This window comes from Rhinichthys klamathensis, unplaced genomic scaffold, assembly GCF_029890125.1.
Source record: "Rhinichthys klamathensis goyatoka isolate OS25496 unplaced genomic scaffold, OSU_Roscu_1.1 h1tg000020l_1, whole genome shotgun sequence".
NCBI lineage: Eukaryota > Metazoa > Chordata > Actinopteri > Cypriniformes > Leuciscidae > Rhinichthys > Rhinichthys klamathensis.
In genome coordinates this window covers 3,496,502-3,517,655 of record NW_026606571.1, presented here as the reverse complement: position 1 = coordinate 3,517,655, position 21,154 = coordinate 3,496,502, and the positions used below count along the sequence as shown (strand labels likewise).

The 21,154-nt window shown below is 37.9% G+C and overlaps 2 protein-coding genes across 3 annotated transcripts in view; one reads left to right on the top strand and one right to left on the bottom strand.

Annotated features, from left to right (window-relative positions):
* Window positions 1–21,154, top strand: part of hbs1l (HBS1-like translational GTPase) — a 167,034-nt gene that overhangs the window by 125,777 nt on the left and 20,103 nt on the right. The gene's annotated exons all lie outside the window — the stretch shown is intronic.
* Window positions 2,269–6,011, bottom strand: tbpl1 (TBP-like 1). Its single transcript, XM_056239938.1, has 7 exons — window positions 5,801–6,011; window positions 4,938–5,140; window positions 4,309–4,391; window positions 4,104–4,167; window positions 3,915–4,018; window positions 3,295–3,389; window positions 2,269–2,947 (listed from the first exon to the last, which is right to left on the bottom strand). The coding sequence occupies exons 2-7, from the start codon at window positions 5,070–5,072 to the stop codon at window positions 2,868–2,870; spliced, it is 561 nt and encodes a 186-aa protein (XP_056095913.1). The 5' UTR covers window positions 5,073–5,140; window positions 5,801–6,011; the 3' UTR covers window positions 2,269–2,867.

Sequence of the window (21,154 nt, the reverse complement as noted above, 5' to 3'; positions counted from 1 at the left end):
TTTTATTGACGTGTTTCTGCGGTTGAAACACTTGTTGGGTAACTATATGAGGGATGATAATTTTTAGTAAGTTGTACTTCATCTTTTAACACACCCTCTGATGTTTATTCATGTTTTTTATTCGTTTTTTCGTACTATAACTGTAAAAAAAACTATATGATCAATAAGTTGACATGTTTTTTAACCCATCAAAATACGTTTTGTAAGTTATTTTGTAAAATGTAAGGCAGCAACTTTTTTTTACAGTGTACAGGTCCTTCTCAAAAAATTAGCATATTGTGATAAAGTTCATTATTTTCCATAATGTAATGACAAAAATTAAACTTTCATATATTTTAGATTCATTGCACACCAACTGAAATATTTCAGGTCTTTTATTGTTTTAATACTGATGATTTTGGCATACAGCTCATGAAAACCCCAAATTCCCATCTAAAAAAATTAGCATATTTCATCCGACCAATAAAAGAAGTGATTTTAATACAAAAAAAAAAAAAGTCAACCTTCAAATAATTATGTTCAGTTATGCACTCAATACTTGGTCGGGAATCCATTTGAAGAAATGACTGCTTCAATGCGGCGTGGCATGGAGGCAATCAGCCAGTGGCACTGCTGAGGTGTTATGGAGGCCCAGGATGCTTCGATAGCGGCCTTAAGCTCATCCAGAGTGTTGGGTCTTGCGTCTCTCAACTTTCTCTTCACAATATCCCACAGATTCTCTATGGGGTTCAGGTCAGGAGAGTTGGCAGGCCAATTGAGCACAGTAATACCATGGTCAGTAAACCATTTACCAGTGATTTTGGCACTGTGAGCAGGTGCCAGGTCGTGCTGAAAAATGAAATCTTCATCTCCATAAAGCTTTTCAGCAGATGGAAGCATGAAGTGCTCCAAAATCTCCTGATAGCTAGCTGCATTGACCCTGCCCTTGATAAAACACAGTGCACCAACACCAGCAGCTGACATGGCACCCCAGACCATCACTGACTGTGGGTACTTGACACTGGACTTCAGGCATTTTGGCATTTCCTTCTCCCCAGTCTTCCTCCAGACTCTGGCACCTTGATTTCCGAATGACATGCAAAACTGAGCAACAGTCCAGTGCTGCTTCTCTGTAGCCCAGGTCAGGCGCTTCTGCCGCTGTTTCTGGTTCAAAAGTGGCTTGACCTGGGGAATGCGGCACCTGTAGCCCATTTCCTGCACACGCCTGTGCACGGTGGCTCTGGATGTTTCTACTCCAGACTCAGTCCACTGCTTCCGCAGGTCCCCCAAGGTCTGGAATCGGTCCTTCTCCACAATCTTCCTCAGGGTCCGGTCACCTTCTCGTTGTGCAGCGTTTTTTGCCACACTTTTTCCTTCCCACAGACTTCCCACTGAGGTGCCTTGATACAGCACTCTGGGAACAGCCTATTTGTTCAGAAATTTCTTTCTGTCTTACCCTCTTGCTTGAGGGTGTCAATGATGGCCTTCTGGACAGCAGTCAGGTCGGCAGTCTTACCCATGATTGCGGTTTTGAGTAATGAAACAGGCTGGGAGTTTTTAAAAGCCTCAGGAATCTTTTGCAGGTGTTTAGAGTTAATTAGTTGATTCAGATGATTAGGTTAATAGCTCGTTTAGAGACCCTTTTCATGATATGCTAATTTTTTGAGACAGGAATTTTGGGTTTTCATGAGCTGTATGCCAAAATCATCAGTATTAAAACAATAAAAGACCTGAAATATTTCAGTTGGTGTGCAATGAATCTAAAATATATGAAAGTTTAATTTTTATCATTACATTATGGAAAATAATGAACTTTATCACAATATGCTAATTTTTTGAGAATGACCTGTAGTAGAAAAGAGGACAAAATTATCAGTTTACTCTGTTTAAGCTGAGGCGTCATCCCGCAAAAGAGCTTCAAATTGATGTTTTTTTCTTTTAAATACATTTGACAACTTGAAACCGAAGGCTTTTTTTTACAGCGTTTAAAAGAAAAATGTGGTTGCTTATAACCGGGTTTTATACGGCCTTTGCGACTTTCGAGTGATTTCCATGTCAGAGATAAAATATGAACAGGCCTACACTGTGCTAATTGTGCAGAATGAAAATCTGCAGAATGGATATAAACATAAAATGAAACCATAATCAAATGAACCATGAGTTACTAAAATACTAAAATAAGTAGCAGTAGATATGCAGGACTAAATAATACATCTAAATAATATGAGTAATGCTGGTATATTCCTCTTGACAGGACACAGACACACACAAATTAGTGACAATTATGACTTAATATAGGGGTTATTTTTTATTTTGTTTATTATAAAATACAAAAGTTTTCACATATTACATAAACATATGGACCAAAGATTCCTTAACAACCCAGAGTGTTCTTGTCCACAGCATACAACAGATATACATCTCCTGCTGTTTAAATGTGAAGTGTTTGCCCTTTAACCTCTTGCTTCTGACTTAAAGTATCATTAAATGAGCCGCGAAGACATCGCTAGAATCAATTTAGTTAAAATTTCCAAGAAGTTTCAGTAAAATGTAATCTTTAAATGTCACTGCCTGCCAGTTTTTACTTTGGTGTCCATGCATTATAATACAGTTAATTCAAGTGTTTATAACTACACAATGCCAGCAACACAATGTCAATGCACTAATGGTCCTCTTCTGAGCTTTAAGAGGTCGTCTGTAATTGCCATGGGGTCAGAACACCAGTCAACGTTCAAAGGCATGACTCTGAAAACACACGACCTAGACCCGCTTGGACGTGAAATGGCAAAAGCTGCCTTGGAGACACATACAGTACAACAGTTACAAGCCTTAAAACATTCAATGATAAGGTGCTTTTAATTTCAAACCGGTGCCTACGTGTGTGTGGTTTATGACAGTGTTTTTCGACACTCAAACAGAAGAGGATAAATCTGCTCCACGGCAGATGCCACAGTCTGAACATTTGGTCCTAGAGAGAGGGAAAATGGTCATTAACAATAAGATCCAACATTAGTTCAGCTTGTCTTTATGCTAAACACAAGAAAGCAGGTGGTCCTGCGGGCTGTCTTTAATATAATGTGGCTAAATAATCTAGGAATAATCCTTAAAATATGTGACTAATGCAATAATCTGTATGAGCTCTATCGAGGCCTGCACTGAAAAGGTGAGAATTCACTGAGAAGTCATTACATACCGAGGGCTGGCATTGTATTAAAAGGATCTTCAACTGTCTAGATTTTTTGCAGTACATTCCAGACAAAACCCTGATTACGGTAGATAAAATGATACTGAGTGAAAGGTGTGTGAGTGATTTACCTGTAACAGTGATACTGCCTGTGGAAAACACCTGCACTGTACTCCTGAGGTTTTTGATTCTGTATGTCGCAGCAGGATGGAGCTCGGGTTCATAGCTAAAAATACATACAGACACAAACATAGTGATGAGACCCCTGCAATCCAGCTGCAGGAGAACATGCGAGATTGCTCAATGCCGCCACATACACCAATTCACCACTAGAGAGTACTGTTCCCTTTTTTAGGCTCTTAAGGTTCCTTTGAAGCTGGTGTTAACATCCATCTCTCGCGATCTAATGATCGCAAGTGGTCAGAGGAGGCACATTAATGTTCACAGCTGGTATTAACATACATCTCATATGCGTCTCCTGTGACCACTTGTGACTGAATTTTATAGAGAGGAAGGTCTCCAATTTCATCACTACTTTCATCACTTTATTGTGCACTGACCATTTGTCAGTTCGGCCCAAAACAGATGGCAATACCAAATCAACAGGCATAAGCACAAAGTGTATGTCTAAGAAGCCAGTCTGTTGTCTCTACTACTGACCATCCACAACACAAGTGCACCTACTATTAAAAAAACATGGGTATTATGATCAATTGTATGTGTAGATGGAGAACACCCTGGGAGGTCTTACCTGGCAATGGGCCGATTATTTTTAGTGAACTCAATAAGACGGATTTGAAAAGGCAGGGAGCACACAGCCAGCACATTGACAACCTTAAACTCCGAGAACCTCACCTGCAGATGTGAAAATACATTTTTAATCATCATTCAGAAGAGCAGTTTACAAAATTGTCAAGTAGCTATTAATCCATTTAAACACCTTGAATCCAATCTTCTGCAGACAGCGGGCCAAACGGCGAGCACCCAGTTTGGCTTCCTCCTCACTAAACAAAAATAAACATACAAGAAATTTACCAACTCACCAAAACAAACAGTATCTTAGAAGACAACTGTTATTTTAGAAGTAGCACAAACAACTCTTCCAGCAGTTCTGAGAATTGAAAAGGAGGAAATTTTATTGGGACCTTGTTGCTCCAGTGCAAATAATTTTCCCTGATGACCATATAGAGGCAGTGATACGTGGTTTTCGCAGCTTCATCAGGACTTTCTGGAAAAACATCCACAGAACATAAGCAACAACAAGTGTTAATGATTGGCCATATCCTGATTAATACTGCTGATACTGACAATCTCAGGCAAAGGGTGAAAACAACGCTGATGCCACTTTCCATGAATTGTGTACATGCTAGTGTCCTATTACAACTTTAGAGGAACAAAATGTATGGGTTTTTTTTGTTATGCAAAACTACTAGTCTAGACATGTTAAAACTATTATGTAACAGAACAGACATGATAGTCTTCAAAGAAAAAAAATAACAACAAGTATGACTCTTCTTACGGCAAATTAAATTTTTACACAAATTGTTATTTTAACCATATTGTTCATCAAGCACAATTCATCTCTATTACCTATTGTAAGAACAATACTCAAACAAACATTTTGTATTTAATTAAAGGGAACACATCTCAAATGTTGGCAAGAAGGTAACTGACTATTTGATGGAAAAAAAATTGTTTCAGGCCCTGTTAAAGCGGTTACTAATGGTTTCACGCTAATGTATGTGATCTAAAACATCTGACTGTCTAGACTTACTCCCACTTCAGGCTTGTAGATGACATTAGTCCCCTCTAGGCCGATGGTACGCAGGTTTAGATGGCACCTGGTTCTGAAGACAGATACAACATTGGTAATGATGATATCAAGCGCCACATCGTTACTGGGTTCCATGGAGCCGCTGTAGATGTCTTAGGCTTGACAACCCCTTTACAGATGCATGTCACGTTACAAAACACAACCTGCAGAACACATAAACATATTGTTGTTTTACATTACATGTAGAATTTAGCTGAATCTAATTTATGAAGTTACATGTCTTAGATGGCGGTAACCAAATCTTGGTTTAAACCCCACAATAGGTGGTGATTCATTAACTAAGACCATTGTCCCCAAAACAAAGGCACTTAACCACAGCTTTGCCATGGGGAATGATAAAAAACATCTGTTAGTACATGCACTAAAGTGGAAAAAGGAACCATGCAAATGTAGCTGCCTTCTAAAACAATGCAAATCAGCCAATTAGTTTACATCTTCAACTTTCTTTTTAACGTAAAATTAAGGTGCCCACAAAGCACTGGCACGGAGATCACATGACAAAACAATACGCCATTCCATGCTCATAACTTTATCTCAGCACCATTTATTCATTCATTCAATAAACACATTTATACAAAGCAACGCATGCAATTCATCTGTAGGAGACAATAACATTAGACGTGCATGCTAACGTTAACTGTTTCAGCTCAAAGAGTAAATAACGGAGCAGCGCTGTTGGAAATAAAACATTGTAGATTAATATCCCCGCGAAAGTGATTATTAATAAGGTTTAACAACACAGAGAGTTTTAGTCAATTACTAAATAATAGCAAACACATTAAGCTAATAAAACTTTCACTTACTTGAGTGATATGGGGCGCTAAAATGCTGTGTCCAACTAAATTTTCAGCTATAATGTGGTAAAACGTTTTAAAAACAATTATATGAATGTTTAAAAATCTATATGAATAAAATGAATGGTTGGGAAAGCACAAAAAGTAAACAAAAGCGTCAACACACATACAACAGTCAACCGGCGATTGTTGTCAAGGATGCCTTAGTTCCTGCGCGAGATGAGAAACTGTCGATTTAACACGCTACAGCGCCTCCAAACGGATGGGAGGAGAACAGCGACATCATTTAAAAGTGTGGAGTAGTAGACCATATATTTCCTTCATAACTCACAGACTGTTTAAAAACGTAAACATTATTTTGTGCCAAGAGAGACTTGATCATGATATTGAATTTAATGCATGAATCCAAAGGGTTAAAATACCCCTCTCTTAAAGGGATTGTTCACCCAGTATGAAAATTCGGTAATATACTTAACTCCAAGTTGTTCCAAACCTGTATGAATTTCTTACTTCTGCTGAACTCAAACAAAGAATTTTGAATAATGTCGGTAACTAAACAGTTGATGGACCTCATTGACTTCCATAGTATATATATATTTTTTTTTACCATACTATGGAAGTCAATGAGTTCCATCACCATGTTTGGTTATCCATATTCTTTAAAATTATCTTCTTTTGTGTTCAGCAGAAGAAAGAAACTCATACAGGTTTGGAACAACCTGAGGGTGAGTAAACGATAACAGAATTTTCATTTTTGGGTGAACTATCCCTTTATTTGTGAGACATGTGACAAAATGTATCAAACTTTATCCACTGTTAGTTTTTTTTTTTATAGCAACATTTCCACCAGAACGTAATTCTTTCAAATTTAATACATTTGATAGATTCAAATGTAATACATTAGGAAATAGATTACAATAAACAAAATCAAATGTATCTTTAAAAAACTTTACGTATATGTCCTAAACTAAAACGATAACAAAATTGAATAACATTTTTAAATAAGCTTTTATGTTTTGTCAGTATGTTTTGTCCAGATATACTTTTGTTTTTAAATCAGGCAATATCAAAGTCATCCTTCATTCTAGGGGTCCTCTTTCCATTTAACCTACTGTTCAACACCACCACAACCTCAAAGAAACAGGTGACTTTTATAGTTTTAAAAACATTTTTTTTAAGTTTCTGTGCTTATTTTCATTGTCACAATCTTTATGTCAACTCCATCACGCTGTTTTTATAATTACTCTAAAAATGGCTGCTGCATAAAAATAGTTTGAAACTTTTTTGAATCTGACGTTGTTGAACCTATTAAGTGATAGACATTGAGAAACACATTAAAGAATTGAAAGAAGCAGGAGTTTGCACCCCACATGTGAATTCCTTTGAACATGTTGAACTAATTCATCCAAAATAATTGCTTGATACATAAACACTCTCTTACTGTCTTCTCCAAACTTAGTGACAATTGTACATTGGACATCTGTCCGTGAGCCCGAAAGAATCGTCCAGCATTGCGTTGTGTCCGACACCCTTTTTTCTGAAATATTATTCACAGCTTTCCACTGCTGTGTTTATTTTGTCCTGTCTCAGGTCCAGGTTTAAGGGGGTCAGCAGCTTTTGTCTGAAGTGGACACATCTGGCCAGAATGCACTTTTAGCGTTTTTTTTTTTTTTTTTGTGGTTTCTGGAAAGGTAACCGTAGAATTGAAGAAGCCACTCTGGCATGAGTAAAGGATATAACTAAGGGTTTTCAGCTGTCAGTGTTTTTAATGAATGAACTCATGACACCCATATTACACGCTGAACCAACCTCAGATAAAGTCTTGATTTATATGATAGCGTACGATGCTATCAGTAAGGGTCCCTGGAAGAAATGCGATTTTACTTTCATCTGTCCCTGTTTTTTCATTCCAACGTGTTTACAGAGCCATTCTGATTTTACTAATTTGGGCTCGCTTGAACTCTAAGACCCTTGACTCCAAGTCCAAACTGGATGTTTCCCAAGCAAAACAGCACAATAGCTTCAGAGTGATTCAGTGCTGTTGTTTGGTTCCTCCTTGGTTACCAGATAGGCTTTGTGAAATCTCAAGGGCCTCTCTGGCAGAAATATACTGAAGTAAATAAAATAAATTGTGTGTGGAAAGCCCTGTAGAGATGTCCAGAGCTGTTTACTATAAAGCCTGAGATTTAAAGCAGGTTACGGCAGTGTCAGACCACAAGCGATGTCCGCCGCGCCCCCAGCCTCACTGCAACTTCAGAGACTTAAGTGTGTTTATAGACTATAAAATAGACTTTAGCATCATTGAAATTCTCTTCCTGAGAGAAATAATGCACTGTTCATTAAGATAGAAGATACATAAACAGACAGAACAGGCAGAGTAAACACATTCTCCATCACTCCCTTGCTCTTCCGTGAGCCCGACCACCAAGATCCTCTCGGATCTTCTGTCCTCCTATCCGCTCATCTTTCGGATGGGGGGGAAAAAAAACGAAACAGCCGTGGATTTTACTCCAGTCGATTCCAGAACCATCATTCTTGTTTACCGCGCTGGAGGTCAGAAAAAGGAAGTGCTATCACTGTTATCTCCTCTGCCAAACAGCATAAACAAGGCTCACTGGCTTAATACCAGCATTATGCACCATTTGCATATTGTGCTATAAAGAGGACCTTCACGATCGCTCAGAACTCGGGTCGGAGGTTAAGAAAGGGTCGGATCCGTTGGACAGTGTTTCGGGTTAGATGAGGGGCATTGGACGGCGTTCGCTTGCAGGAGGATGTGAGTTCTGGAACCCTTTAGAACCCTTGTAAAAGTAAAATCAAACGCATCTGGGCGACTCTTTGTCTAGTTTGAAGACAGAGACGCTGAAACGCCATGTCATATTAAACATTGTTTGTGCGGTTGGATGTGCTGCTGAGGTAATGAGGGTGATTTGTAAACAAGGAGGGGTGGAGCATGACCTCCACTCTGTGTTTACGTTGGGCAGAAATCACAGGAACCAAACACTGGGATTGTTGAGCTACAGTAATGCATTCTGGGTAATGATACGCGTTGGGGAGCAGCCATCTCAGATATTCTCTTCTTTACAGATGAAAATGCTTTTGGCCTTGTTTTTACAGCTTTATCTCAAGGGCTTTCAGGTAAATAAATGAAGTAATGTGCATAAAACCACTTACAGTAATCAGGTCTTCCTTAGGCCACCATAACAGGAATAGGCGTAGAGCAATTTCACAAATTTAGATCAAGTGGGTGAAGGTCACCCAGTAACGTGAAGTTAACATGAGGCTAATCGGATACTTATTGTGTACTGACTGTACTTTTGGGAAGAATTTTATTTCGTTTTTATTTTATTTATGTTTTGGTTCTTATTTTATTCATTTCATTTCATTTTCTTTTATTTTTTTATTTCTTTTTTTTATTTTTATTATTATTATAAAAAAAAAATTATTCTAGGCCATACTTTACCCCAAACTGAATTAGAAAACCTTTTAAATATATTTTTTAAAGCAAATGTAAAATCATTATTTTTTGACAGGCAAACAACTAAAAGGAAATTTGTGATAAACCTTAGCATTACAACTAATTTTTCTTTTCGTTTTTTAAATTTCATTTGTAAAAAAAAAAAAAAAACTGCTATAATTTTCTACTACATTTTACACGTTGATTTTGTGCAAATACTATAAGTCAGCCAAAATGTGATGTTTCCTGATAGCTTTTAAATAAAGAAGGAATTTATGGAAAAACTTCCCATGCAGCTTGTGAACAATTGTGCCGTAAAATCATGGAGAGCGAGACTTCTCAGATCTCTGCATCTTTATCACATCTGGCAATGCAGAAAAGAGAACCATCTGAGCAGGAAGACAGTGCAGGACAAAGTGAGATAAAAAAAAAGAAAGAGAAAGACAGACACACACACACTCACACACACACCTGCTGTATGCACTGGTTTATTTTCTACAAGTGATTTAAAGTCAGTAGATTTATGCACACTAGAGTGTCTGGTGTTTCAGCACTAAGCCATAAAAAGAGTGTGTGTGTGTGTGTGTGTGTGTGTGTGTGTGTATGTGTGTGTGTGTGATCAGACTCTGTCTCAGCCGTAAAAACACAGTTCTTCTGGGAACTTTCATATGTTTACATCATCCATTCATACCAGCTAAATCACACACAAGTTCACAAGTCAGACGATAAATGCTGTGTTTGCTTCAATTCAGTCATTTGCGGGATTTTTTTAAATATATATAAAATAAATGCATAAAATGAATTTGCTTTTTTTTTTTTTTTTTTTTTAATTGGCAAAATAATGATTTGGTTTTCAAACAGGTTTCTGCCATTGGTTGACCAAACAGATGGGACCGCCCCAAACTCACGCCATTGGTTGAGCCAATGTTGCTGTTGTTGGTCTGGTTGGGATGTTCAAACAAACAGAGCAATGTTTTTATAGCACCACAATGTTTACACTTTTCAGGATATCGCCCTATAAATTGCTTACTTATAGTTGTCTAGCCATATTAAGTGCACAGAAGAAAGTGTTTTAACACTGATAATTATGAAATATTTATTCCAAACACAGAGCCACTGAACATGCACGTTTTTAATGACGCCTCACCTGCCACTGCAAATATTTGCCCCTGCCACCGCTTCTCTGCATTTCTTCTAAATTCCCATTAGCAGGAAGTTCATGCCTGGCACAGGTGGGGATGGAGGGGAAGAGGTCAGCTGGTTTCCATGGAGATGAAGTGCTTGGGTGTGGTGCTGTGGATGTGTTTGGACTGAGCAAGAAAGGCAGAGAAGATGTGTTTATAAAGACTAGCCTCTCTCATCACAAACACCTCTCTCTTCTTCTCTCTGCCTCTCTATCTTTCTCTCATCCTCTCCTTGAGATAAATAAACTGATAAAAAAGTGAGGGGGAAAGGCCATGACGTCAGTCTGGCCCCTAAAACTGTGAGTGATGTCACAGCTCTCCCTGACCTCTGCTGTCACTCAGGCTGGAGTGTTTTATGTGAGGGCTTCTCGTCTGAGTTCAACTGCTCAAAAAATAACAAAGCTGGATGAACTAAATGTACTACATCTTGCGCAGTGGAACTAAACATGAGTTTGTGCCACGTATACACACTGCAAAGGTTTGTGAGCGACTATACAGCGTTAGTTAAGGTTCTGTGTGTGTGGTTTTCCCCAAACTCGTGACAGTTTGCATAGTATAATAATAATGCATAATAATATTTAGATACAAAACAACTTTGCATACATAGCCTATAATGGCATAAATAACAATAACATTTGTTATTATTGGCAACATATTCATAATGGCTTATGTTTTTTAATGATCATGTAGATATTATTGTGTCAAAAAGCTGCAATTAATTAAAAATTGGTTCTACATATTGGTTATCAAACACTTAAACGTAAAGTAATTTGTATCAGTCATAAAAGGGCAATATCTGTCAATCTGTAGTTAGACGTTAATCTCTAGTTAGACGTTAATCATGTGTAATCAGGTTTTGATAATGTACAGTACACAACAACCTATGTTATTTTTTTTTGTTAAACGAAACTAATACTTTATTCTGCAAGGACGCATTAAATTGATCAAAAGTGACAGTAAAAAGTGACCTTTACTTTAAGATTTTTATTTCAAATAAATTATTTTCTATTCATCAGAGAATCCTGAAAATAAATGTATCACATACATGTTTCCATGAAAATATTAAGCAGCACAACTGCTTTAACATTGATATTAATAAATGTTTCTTGCACAACAAATCAGCATATTAGAATGATTTCTGAAGCATCATGTGACACTGAAGACTGGAGTAATGATGCTGAAAATATATATATATACAGCTTTCCATCACATGAACAAATTACATTTTAAAATATGTTATAAAATGCACATATCAATAATATATAATATTTAAAATTGTAATAATATTTCTCAAAATTACTGCTGTATTTGCAGCCTTGGTGAGCATAAGAGACCTTTTTTTTATATATATTAAAAAATCTTACCAACCCCAAACTTTTGAACGGTAGTGTATTTCCATAACTTTGATTGGACAGTATAGCCTACAGCACATGTGGAAATGTGAAAAGGTCTGTGAGACAGTTTATGATTCTAAGACAGTTTATGATTGCTTGTTTTTTGCTAAGTAACTCGCTGTAACATTCTAGCACATCCTTGTTTTACACTGTTAACCCTGTTTGGAACCCAGGGTTAAAAGTGGTGTTTACCCTGTACTAACCCTGGTCTTTATTTAAATGTTCACCCTGGGTTAAATGTAGTGTGAAAAATGTTTGTGTGTACAGATTGCGATTAAGCTCTCTGAAGAAGAGTGATGACTGTATTTAGCAGCAGTGTGTACGTGCCCAGTATGCAACCTCTGTTTGAGTCACTATATTTAAGATAGATAGGTTAGATGGTTTGTATGTCATGACTCATGACATAATACAAAGTTGCTAGTAAGTGACCCTCATCACGCATATGAAGTGTAAGTGTAATCCCTCTCTGGCAGGGATTGTACAAGATGTTGTATTCTTTGTACTGGAAGTACCAAAATATCAGAGGTCTGATTACCCCCAGTGAGTGACTGAGGAGGTAAGACAGTACAGATAAGAAGGTGAATGACTGTTTGACCTCAGACACATACGTCACTGTCTGCTGTGGTAAAGTGCACATGTAAGGAGAGGTGTTGTGTTTTAAGGGGGTTGTCTATTGGAGTTTTTTTCTTTTATCCATACAATTAGAATTCAATTTATAATGAATGCTGGTGATACTTGGTTAATGTCTGAAAGATGATTTTTGGTCTCTGTTCCAGTTTATGACCTTTATACTCTCTCTGTGTGTTTGTTTATGTGTTTTGTATTTGTGTGTGTGTGTGTGTGTGTGCATATTTTAATGTTGGTCTGTGGGAGTCAGCCAAAGGCTGGACTGTTTTAGGAAAAGGATTCTTAGAAAAGAATTCTTCATCATTGTCATGGCAGCCCTCATTAGAAACCATACCGATCCTGAGCATAACGAATGTAACGGTCAGATGACACAACAATTCACCTCTTAGATCTGAGGATGTTATTAAAACTCAAAACCATAACCAATAAAAATCTGTCAAATATGTGACTGACCCCAGCAGAGATTAATCATCAGACTCATTCACATGAGAGTTATATTTCTCCTCTTGAGTTTCATATCCTGTTACAATGCGTGGGTGACTAGATGAGTTCAGCAACCCTCAGCTCTCTCTCTGTCTCTCTCTCTGTGTATTTGCAAGCATTTGCTAGGTGTCACAACATAGTATTACATCACTGTATGTATGTTTATATATATATATATATATATATATATATATATATATACAGTATATATAAACACACATACATATATATGACGACTCTCTGAGTGTTTGGCATTGTAATGGTTTGACAATGTTGAGGTTTGGTCTTGGTGGAATTGATCTCCTGCTGCTGTTATTGCTGCTGCTGTAGAGTAAGTACGGGACTTGCTACTGCCATTACATACACGACACGCTGCTGTGTGCAAGTAAGACATGCTGCTGCTGATCAATATAGCGTATGAATTACCCGTAGCAGATCTATACAGGTGGAGCTGGGGAAGCTGGAGGGTTTCTGAAAGCGCGCTGCACTGCTAAATACTGACCATATATTTGATGGTTGAGCAGCGAGCTCATTGGCTACTGATGCAGCAGGAACCAATCAGCTGTGCCCTATAGATAATGATGTGATTACAAGCAGGTTGAGTTAATGACATATTAGCCTGCGCCATCTAGAGTTTCACGACAGAACTTATTTTTTCTTTTTCTGATGAGCCATCATTATGACGAGTCACAGACTCACAGGTGAAGCGAATATCGTTGATTGTCTCCTAACAAGGCCACATAGACTAAACAAACAATCAGTAATAATAATCAACGTGTTGGATGCAGGAGAAAAGGGCAGGAATAAAGATCTGAGCGACTTTGACAAGGGTCAAATTGTTATGGCAAGGTGTGTGTGTGTTTACTATTGTGATGTATATCTGAGTGAAACAAGGAAAAATGTTGTGTGGGACTTGATTTTGTCCATTGGAAATTGATTGGATGGTTGTGGTTTGCTGATGTCATGTGAGTGACAGGTTGTCCAGCCCTCACACAAGTAAACACGTCATCAGAGAAAAGAAGTGATGATGCAAGAGGGAGGGGAAGTTATTTTGATTAAAGGGGCCATATAATGGTACATGCACTTTTACAAGTTGATTGTACTGAAATGTGTGTTGGCAGTGCCTGTACACAACCATCATAAAATGATAAAAATCCATCCAGTGTTTTTGTTTTAATCTCCTTATATTTTCCCCTGCCTCAAATCAAGCCGTTCGACCGTGTGACGTCACACGCTCGGAAGCCCCTCCCACGATTGTTGATTGACAGGAGCGTTTCAACACAGACCCGCCCTCGCTCGTGAGAGCTGTCAATCATAGTCTGCCCAGACCGGCGCGGTCATTGTTGATATGCTGGAGCACTGTCTATGAGCAGAATGGCGTCTAAGCGATTGTGGTGTTCTGTTCTTGGGTGTAATAACGAACACAGCAGTCATTTTAATGTTCTTAAATCCGAACCGCTTAAGACGCAGTGGCTGAGTTTGTTTTCGAAGGGAATATTCCCCACGAGCAACGTCAATGCTCTCATGTTTGCGCGAATCATTTCACACACCATGCTTTATAAACGAGGATCAGTATAAAGCTGGATTTGCTAAGAAGCTGCTCATGAAAAAAGGATCGGTACCAGCTATTCGTGTTCCTGCTGAATCTCCAGAAGAACGGAAGTGAGTGTAATGTTTTATTAAACTTTATATTAATATATTAATCTTTGCAAATCGCTAGCTGCACGCTTCACAATGAATGCGTCTAAGGTTTACACTTAGGGTACATTACGGCATGTTTTCTATGTATGACGTTCTCAATATAATTCATAATCCCACGTTTATACTGAACAACGCGTTATGGTTATTGTGTTATTGTGTTACAAATGGTGTACGCACAGAACAGAGAGGCGGGGGTGAGCAAAGCTCATTATCATTTAAAGGCATATGCACTGAAACGGCGTGCTGAAAACAGAGCTGTTTTTGACCAGGTAAAATAAGTGTTTTCTTACAATACTAATGAGAATTTTTAATTAAAGTATATTACAAACTTTTAATTTAAACCCTAAAGAATCATATTAGCGTGTACAAAAATGGCATTATATGACCCCTTTAAAGATTACAAGGCACATGAATTTAAAAAATGATGGGTGTTGATAAATCATTTATAATAAATATTGCAATTTTCAAAAGAAATAAGAATTGTCTATTTTGAAGCAATGTACAAACTTTGAGCGGTGTACCACACTTTAAGCAATGTACAAATGCAAATGTTTGCATTACATGGGCTGTTTTATCTGTGTGCTGGATTAATGCACCTGTGTAAATGTCATTAGGAGAGGGGGAAACAGCACTCTCTTTTTACAGGCTTTGATACAATGCCATTTTCTCTCTCTTCTCTGTTACAAGAGAGCTTCCCTAGAAGAGGATTTGTTTTAGGCGACTAAAATAGGCTAAACAAATGATTCATGTTCTCTGCTTCCCTTAGAAACTCTTTCTCAATGAGAACAAGATGTTTAGAAAGCAATGAATGGGAAAAGATGATTGTAAAAGTTGGATTTTCCAATTTAGTCTCAATCAAAGCCAGATCTGTAGTCATAATAACTTTCTTGCTTGCTTTTTTGCTTGCTTAAGCATTCATCCTGTCCACCATCTTCTCGTTTTATTTTACCTTCTCTCTCATATTTAAGAAGCCTTACTTCTTTTAAATGAGGAGAACAGCACTTTCATAGCCAATGTCTCTGATAACTGATCCATCATGCTGAATGTGTATGTGTGTAGTGTGTGGGTTAAAAGTTATCTGCCCAGCTGTGTATGGATGAGAGACTGCACAGATGCATTATCCCAGTCTCAGACACCTGTGTGTGTAGACGAGATAGATGAATGAGAGACTGAATAAGGAAAAAGACACAAGGGAAGCGCATATATAAGTTTATTATCTTTAATCATGTGAAAAATAGATAAGAGCTATCAAACTGTCTGTAAAATGATAGATTGAAAGCTTTCTTACACAAATACACGTGCATGCAGACACACCACATCCACTCCAACTGTAAAACACTCCTTATTTCCTTTCAAACACTTCTCTTTTGTGTCAAACAGGTCTTGTGTGCCAAACCCAAATACAAATCTATGAAGCATTTCAATTAGATTAAAATAGATAATATTTCATTATTTCAAGGTAAACATGCGCAACAAAAAGGAACAAGGCAAAAGATGCAGAGAAGGATAGAAATAGACACACGCTTTGAGAGATAGTTTGACCTTTGACCCAAGGAGGTTTCCTAAGAAGTGTAGCTCAAACACTCAACTTGTTTTCTTTCCGCCACAGACTCTTGGCCTGAACTCTGTCCACCATCTTGACGGGAAGACGATGCATTTTGGAGACATCAAGCATTTTTGTGCTTGTTTGGAAAAACTCTGACCGGCTGCACTGTGAGTGAATGTGTGGATGAATCAGATAAACTAAGTTTGAAATCTGGCCATGATGCAGATTTACTGCGCAAGTTATTCACTGACAGTTATCAAAATATTTGGCAGGAGTGCCTCGCGGATACTGAAGTTATGCTGAAGAGAAACTAGAGTGATGTTTAAGGGGAAAAATTCACATGTTGGCAAGATATTTGAATGATTTTTTTGGTGGATTCATTTCAAGGAGCAAAGCTTATGTTTGGAGCAGGTTGTTACTCTCGAATCTCCTTTGAGCTTGAGTTCAATTCAGTCAAGTTTAACATCACGTCATCGGTTGTTTTGTTACCAATCAGAATTGAAGTCATTGACTGGTGTGATAGACAAACATGTACTCATGTTTGAATCGAAGTTTTTTTTTTAGCTCAGCAGCAGATTTTTTGTGAATAACGATGACAATTTTTTCCTTTTGCTCACACAAATGTATCTTTGATTTTGAAGAGTTTTAGTGCACACATTATGGTACTTTTATAGTGCTTTTTCCCATGGAAAAAAGCAGCCTGGATAGTCTACAAAATATCTTGTTTTGCGAAAGGTGGGTTTGGAATGACAATTTCCTTTTTTATGTGTAAACTGTTCCTTTAAAACCTCTTAACCAGCGCCCCATTTTTTGAGAATTTTCTGAAAATGACATACCCAAATACAAATGTCTGTAGCTCTTAAACCCTATGGTCCACATTCATAACTCTGATCTTTTTTTAAACTAGACACTTGAAACTTTGTTACCCAAGAGTCATTATTACTCAAAGTAGCATAGGAACAGAGTAAAACAAGGTAAAATTTACATGAATGTGACTCACGATTTCTTTTAATTAACTTCACTTAGGGAAAAAATGATCAGACTTTTATGTTAAGGGCCTGAAAACACCATAAAGATAAAATTGAATGTCTGACCATGTTTAGATTCAAATTTGAGGATGATACTCCCAAAAATGTAGTTTCTGTAAGCTTTTATTCAAGAAAAGTATAGGCGTCCTTTCCAAAATGCAATTTGGAGACTCCAAATGGACACCTGGCACCCAAACACTTTACATAGGGAGTAAACACTATAGGTCTGCAACAACAATTCAGAACTGTTATGCCCTTCAAACCACACAAGAAAAAAACGATTTCAGCACAACATTTGAACATTTTACCAAAATTATCTTTATTTTGAACAATTCTAATAGCAAAAACAGTGATTTCTCACTACATGTATAGACATTGCAGAAGTGTTCATTTTCCAACTAATGTATAAAATATATAAAAAGAAAAACATAAATGTTTTAGAACATTTGTAATTACAAACGTGGTTTTTACCCAAATAAATTGCAATAAACTGATACTTATAATGAATATCCTATTACTTCCTGTTGCTCTTCGTCATTTTCTGCAAAAAAACCTTCAAATCTCTTCTGTAGTCGACGATCCATGATACAGATGCTCAGATATAAGCTTTAGAGTAAATCCGTGCATTTATGCAAGCTCCATGTGTCAAAACATCGCGTTTATGTGTCTGTTTACATTCTGGTCGGCTAACTATGTGTGCGTGCTGCGCGCGTGGCGAAAGCGCACATGTGAATGAAAACTTTGCGCAGTTGAATTTGACGAATGTGCTTGCATGAACTGTCTATCACTGCAATCGATTTTAGTTGGCTAATACTCCCATCAATCAAAACGTAGCTCAAAGGACATTGGATAGCATTATCCAGGCTTTTATCCAGTCGAAAGCCCAGCTGCGCGATGGACAGCGCGCTCAGCCTGTCAGGGACTCTCTTACTGTTTTGGTCTGTAACAGAGCCTGTGATTGAACAAGAGAGAAATAGGATGTATCATTCGATCCGGAAGAGTCTAAACTGCGGGGGTGAGATGGCTTTTGAGTGTTGGAATATGGATTAGAATCGATATTTCTTTGAAAATGAACATGATGCGAACTCTATCTCGAAAACGCTCATGAAAACAAAGGAGGATATTTCATTTTTTTTCCCTATTTTTCGTTGTTTTGGATTAAAAAGTGGGATGCATTTTGAAGAGTGGACCCTTACATTGAAATGTATGCTGTTGTTTCTTGGATTCTTCCGAACTGATCTGAACCATACGAGATGAAAGATGAGTATAGCGGTTCATTTTGCTCATTTTCAAATGAGCAGTCCTTTTGCATTTTATTTAACCCTTTCCTCTCTGGTGTATTGATTGCAAAAACAAGTCTAGAACATGGTTCTTGAGTGTTTTAGCTTTCAAATGATGCATAGTTTATGATAGTCAGATGAATATTTGTTATAAAACAAAGCTTAAAAAAGGTAATAAAAGTATAGCCACGCCCTCGACGGCCCGCTCGCGGGCCGATGCGGGTTAAGAAGTTAAGAGACAACAGCAACTATCTAGGTGTGTGAATGTGTATGTCATTAGCATGAGTGTTACTCCACACTGTATGAGTTCAACTTCGTTCATCAGCTAAATTCTGTCATGTTTACAGAGTGAGAGAAGGATGAAAGGACCATGGGGAGGAATCGGAAAATGTATAAGGTGTTTATATGTATCCGAGTGTCTGTCTGACTATGTTGAGTGCATGTGTATGTGAGGGAGTGAGAGAGAGACTCATTATACATGAATCACTCAGTCTTGAATATCCCAAAGTGTTGGCGTTAAATAAAACGTCTCAATCATCAGTCATCGCTCACCTCATCGCTGTACAACAGAGCTCAAATACCTAATGAACGTATAGCTTCAGTTCCATAGAGAGAGTGTTAGAGCGTTTGTGAACATGGGAAGTGTAACACCTGCAGCTGGTCTCTTGAGAGACACACACTTAACGCTGTGCTAGACGGACAATAAACAAAGATAAAAATGTAAATGGCGCCAACTAAACAAAATAGTAACAAATATGTTTGAAGGAAGAAAAGATTTAGCAGTTTAGCTTTTTAGGGTCACTGGTAATGACATTGCATTCCGTGGTAAGAACAGATGGAGATAATGAAAAACTGGAGAGGACGAAAGGGGCGGCGATTGTGTTTTAATGGCGCTCAATCCTCAGTTACTCCACACCTAAATGATGTATGGCTTTACTTAGCTATACTTAAGCGACAAAGTTACCTAAATCTGACAAAACCACCTTTATGTAAAACAATGGTTTATGGTTCACCAATGTAAATGACTGTTTTTACTGTATTAAACATCTTAATGACCTTAGACTTTTGAATAGTATTGCATGTCTTAAGTGTGTGTGTGGTATTCCCTAAGTTATGGGGACCAAATGTCCCCACAAGGATAGTAATACCAGTAAATTTTGACTTTATTTGGGGAATTTATTTTGGTCCCCATGAGGAAAACAGCTTATAAATCATAATAAATGGTGTTTTGAAAATCTAAAAAGAATATACAGTTTGTACAGTATAAAAATCATTATGTCTATGGAATGTCCCCATAAATCATTGTGAAATCAGTGTGTGTGTAATGAAGTGCATTATTGATTGATAGACTTTGCTGCTTACTGCAACATCTCCTTGAACCATTGCCCACTTTGATGTACACGTTTAGGGTTCACACACACACACACACACACACACACACACACACACACACACACACACACACACACACACACACACGCCCCCCAGAGACCACTTCTCTCTCCTCGTGTTCCTTCCTGTAGTAACATCCTTTTGGAAGACATTAGAGCGCATTAGACCAACCCCATCTGACAGAGTGATGAAGGATTTTGAAGTGGCAGTTTTGGGGGTTCAGTCTCTGCTCTGACCCTCAATCCATTCCCAAAGAGATTTACAAATATTGCAGTCCATTGGAAAGATCAATGTATGACACATATTCAGATCTTACCACTTTAAATTGAGTTTTAAAGGAATAGCTCACCCAAAAAAATATATTTTGTCATCATTTACGCATCCTCATGTCATTCCAAACCCGCATGGCTTGCTTTCTCCTTGAGAAAACAAAAGTTCTGCGGTTTTCCATGTAGTTACTATGAATGGACTAGAGATTTGAAGCTTAAAAATGACACGAAAGCAGTATGAAAGTATTGTGAAAGTGATCTATGTGATTTTTGTGATTTTTAAAGGCTGCATTTCCCAAAAGCATGGTAAGCCTAAATCATAGACCTACAATCTAATTAGGATTACGATGCGTTTGGGAAACAATTCATTCACTTCCCTCATGAACTCTCATAAACATACCAAGGAGACATAAAATTATGTGCTGAATTTTTAGAGTAATTGTGAAGAGCAAAAAGGGAATCTTGGTTATTTTAAAACACCAGCACATGATGGTTTTCTTGAGAATCCCCAAAATTAAAGGTTTGTATTGTTACATTGTGCTTTAAGACGTTTTAATTCAAACCTAGCGTGGAGGGGAGCAGTTTAAAGGAGGGACTCCATTTATTAACTGATGGGCCATGTGGATGGAAATCTATAGAAAATAAAAAGAAACTGTTTTTGTGTGTGAGAATAGGGAGGCATTCATGTGCAGTATCATAACGTAGGAGTTCGAGACATATTGCATTTGAGGCAGTCATCATGTCCTCTCTATCACTGCTGCGATAGGGCTTCTCCCCGGCTTGGCGGAAACCCGGAGGACTCCAGTCTGCCTTTCTGCCTGGTTATCAGCTCCACGCCGTGAGCTCAGCGCCGCAGAAGCCCAAGAGAGCTCCATCTGAACCATACTGATATCTGGCTTCCTGCAGTGGGTCAGAACCAACCTCAGAACTGATCATTACCATTAAGATATTTGGCAGGCCAAGCTTTCAGGCTAATTTTTGGTGATAAGACAGTGTGAGGAG

Coding starts and splice junctions, on each gene's coding strand:
- tbpl1 (XM_056239938.1), bottom strand. CDS start 5,072: ATGGAACCCAGTAACGATGTGGCGCTTGATATCATCATTACCAATGTT. Junction 4,019..4,103: donor TGCAGAAGATTGGATTCAAG/GTGTTTAAATGG, acceptor TCACATCTGCAG/GTGAGGTTCTCGGAGTTTAA. Junction 3,390..3,914: donor AATAATCGGCCCATTGCCAG/GTAAGACCTCCC, acceptor ATGTATTTTTAG/CTATGAACCCGAGCTCCATC.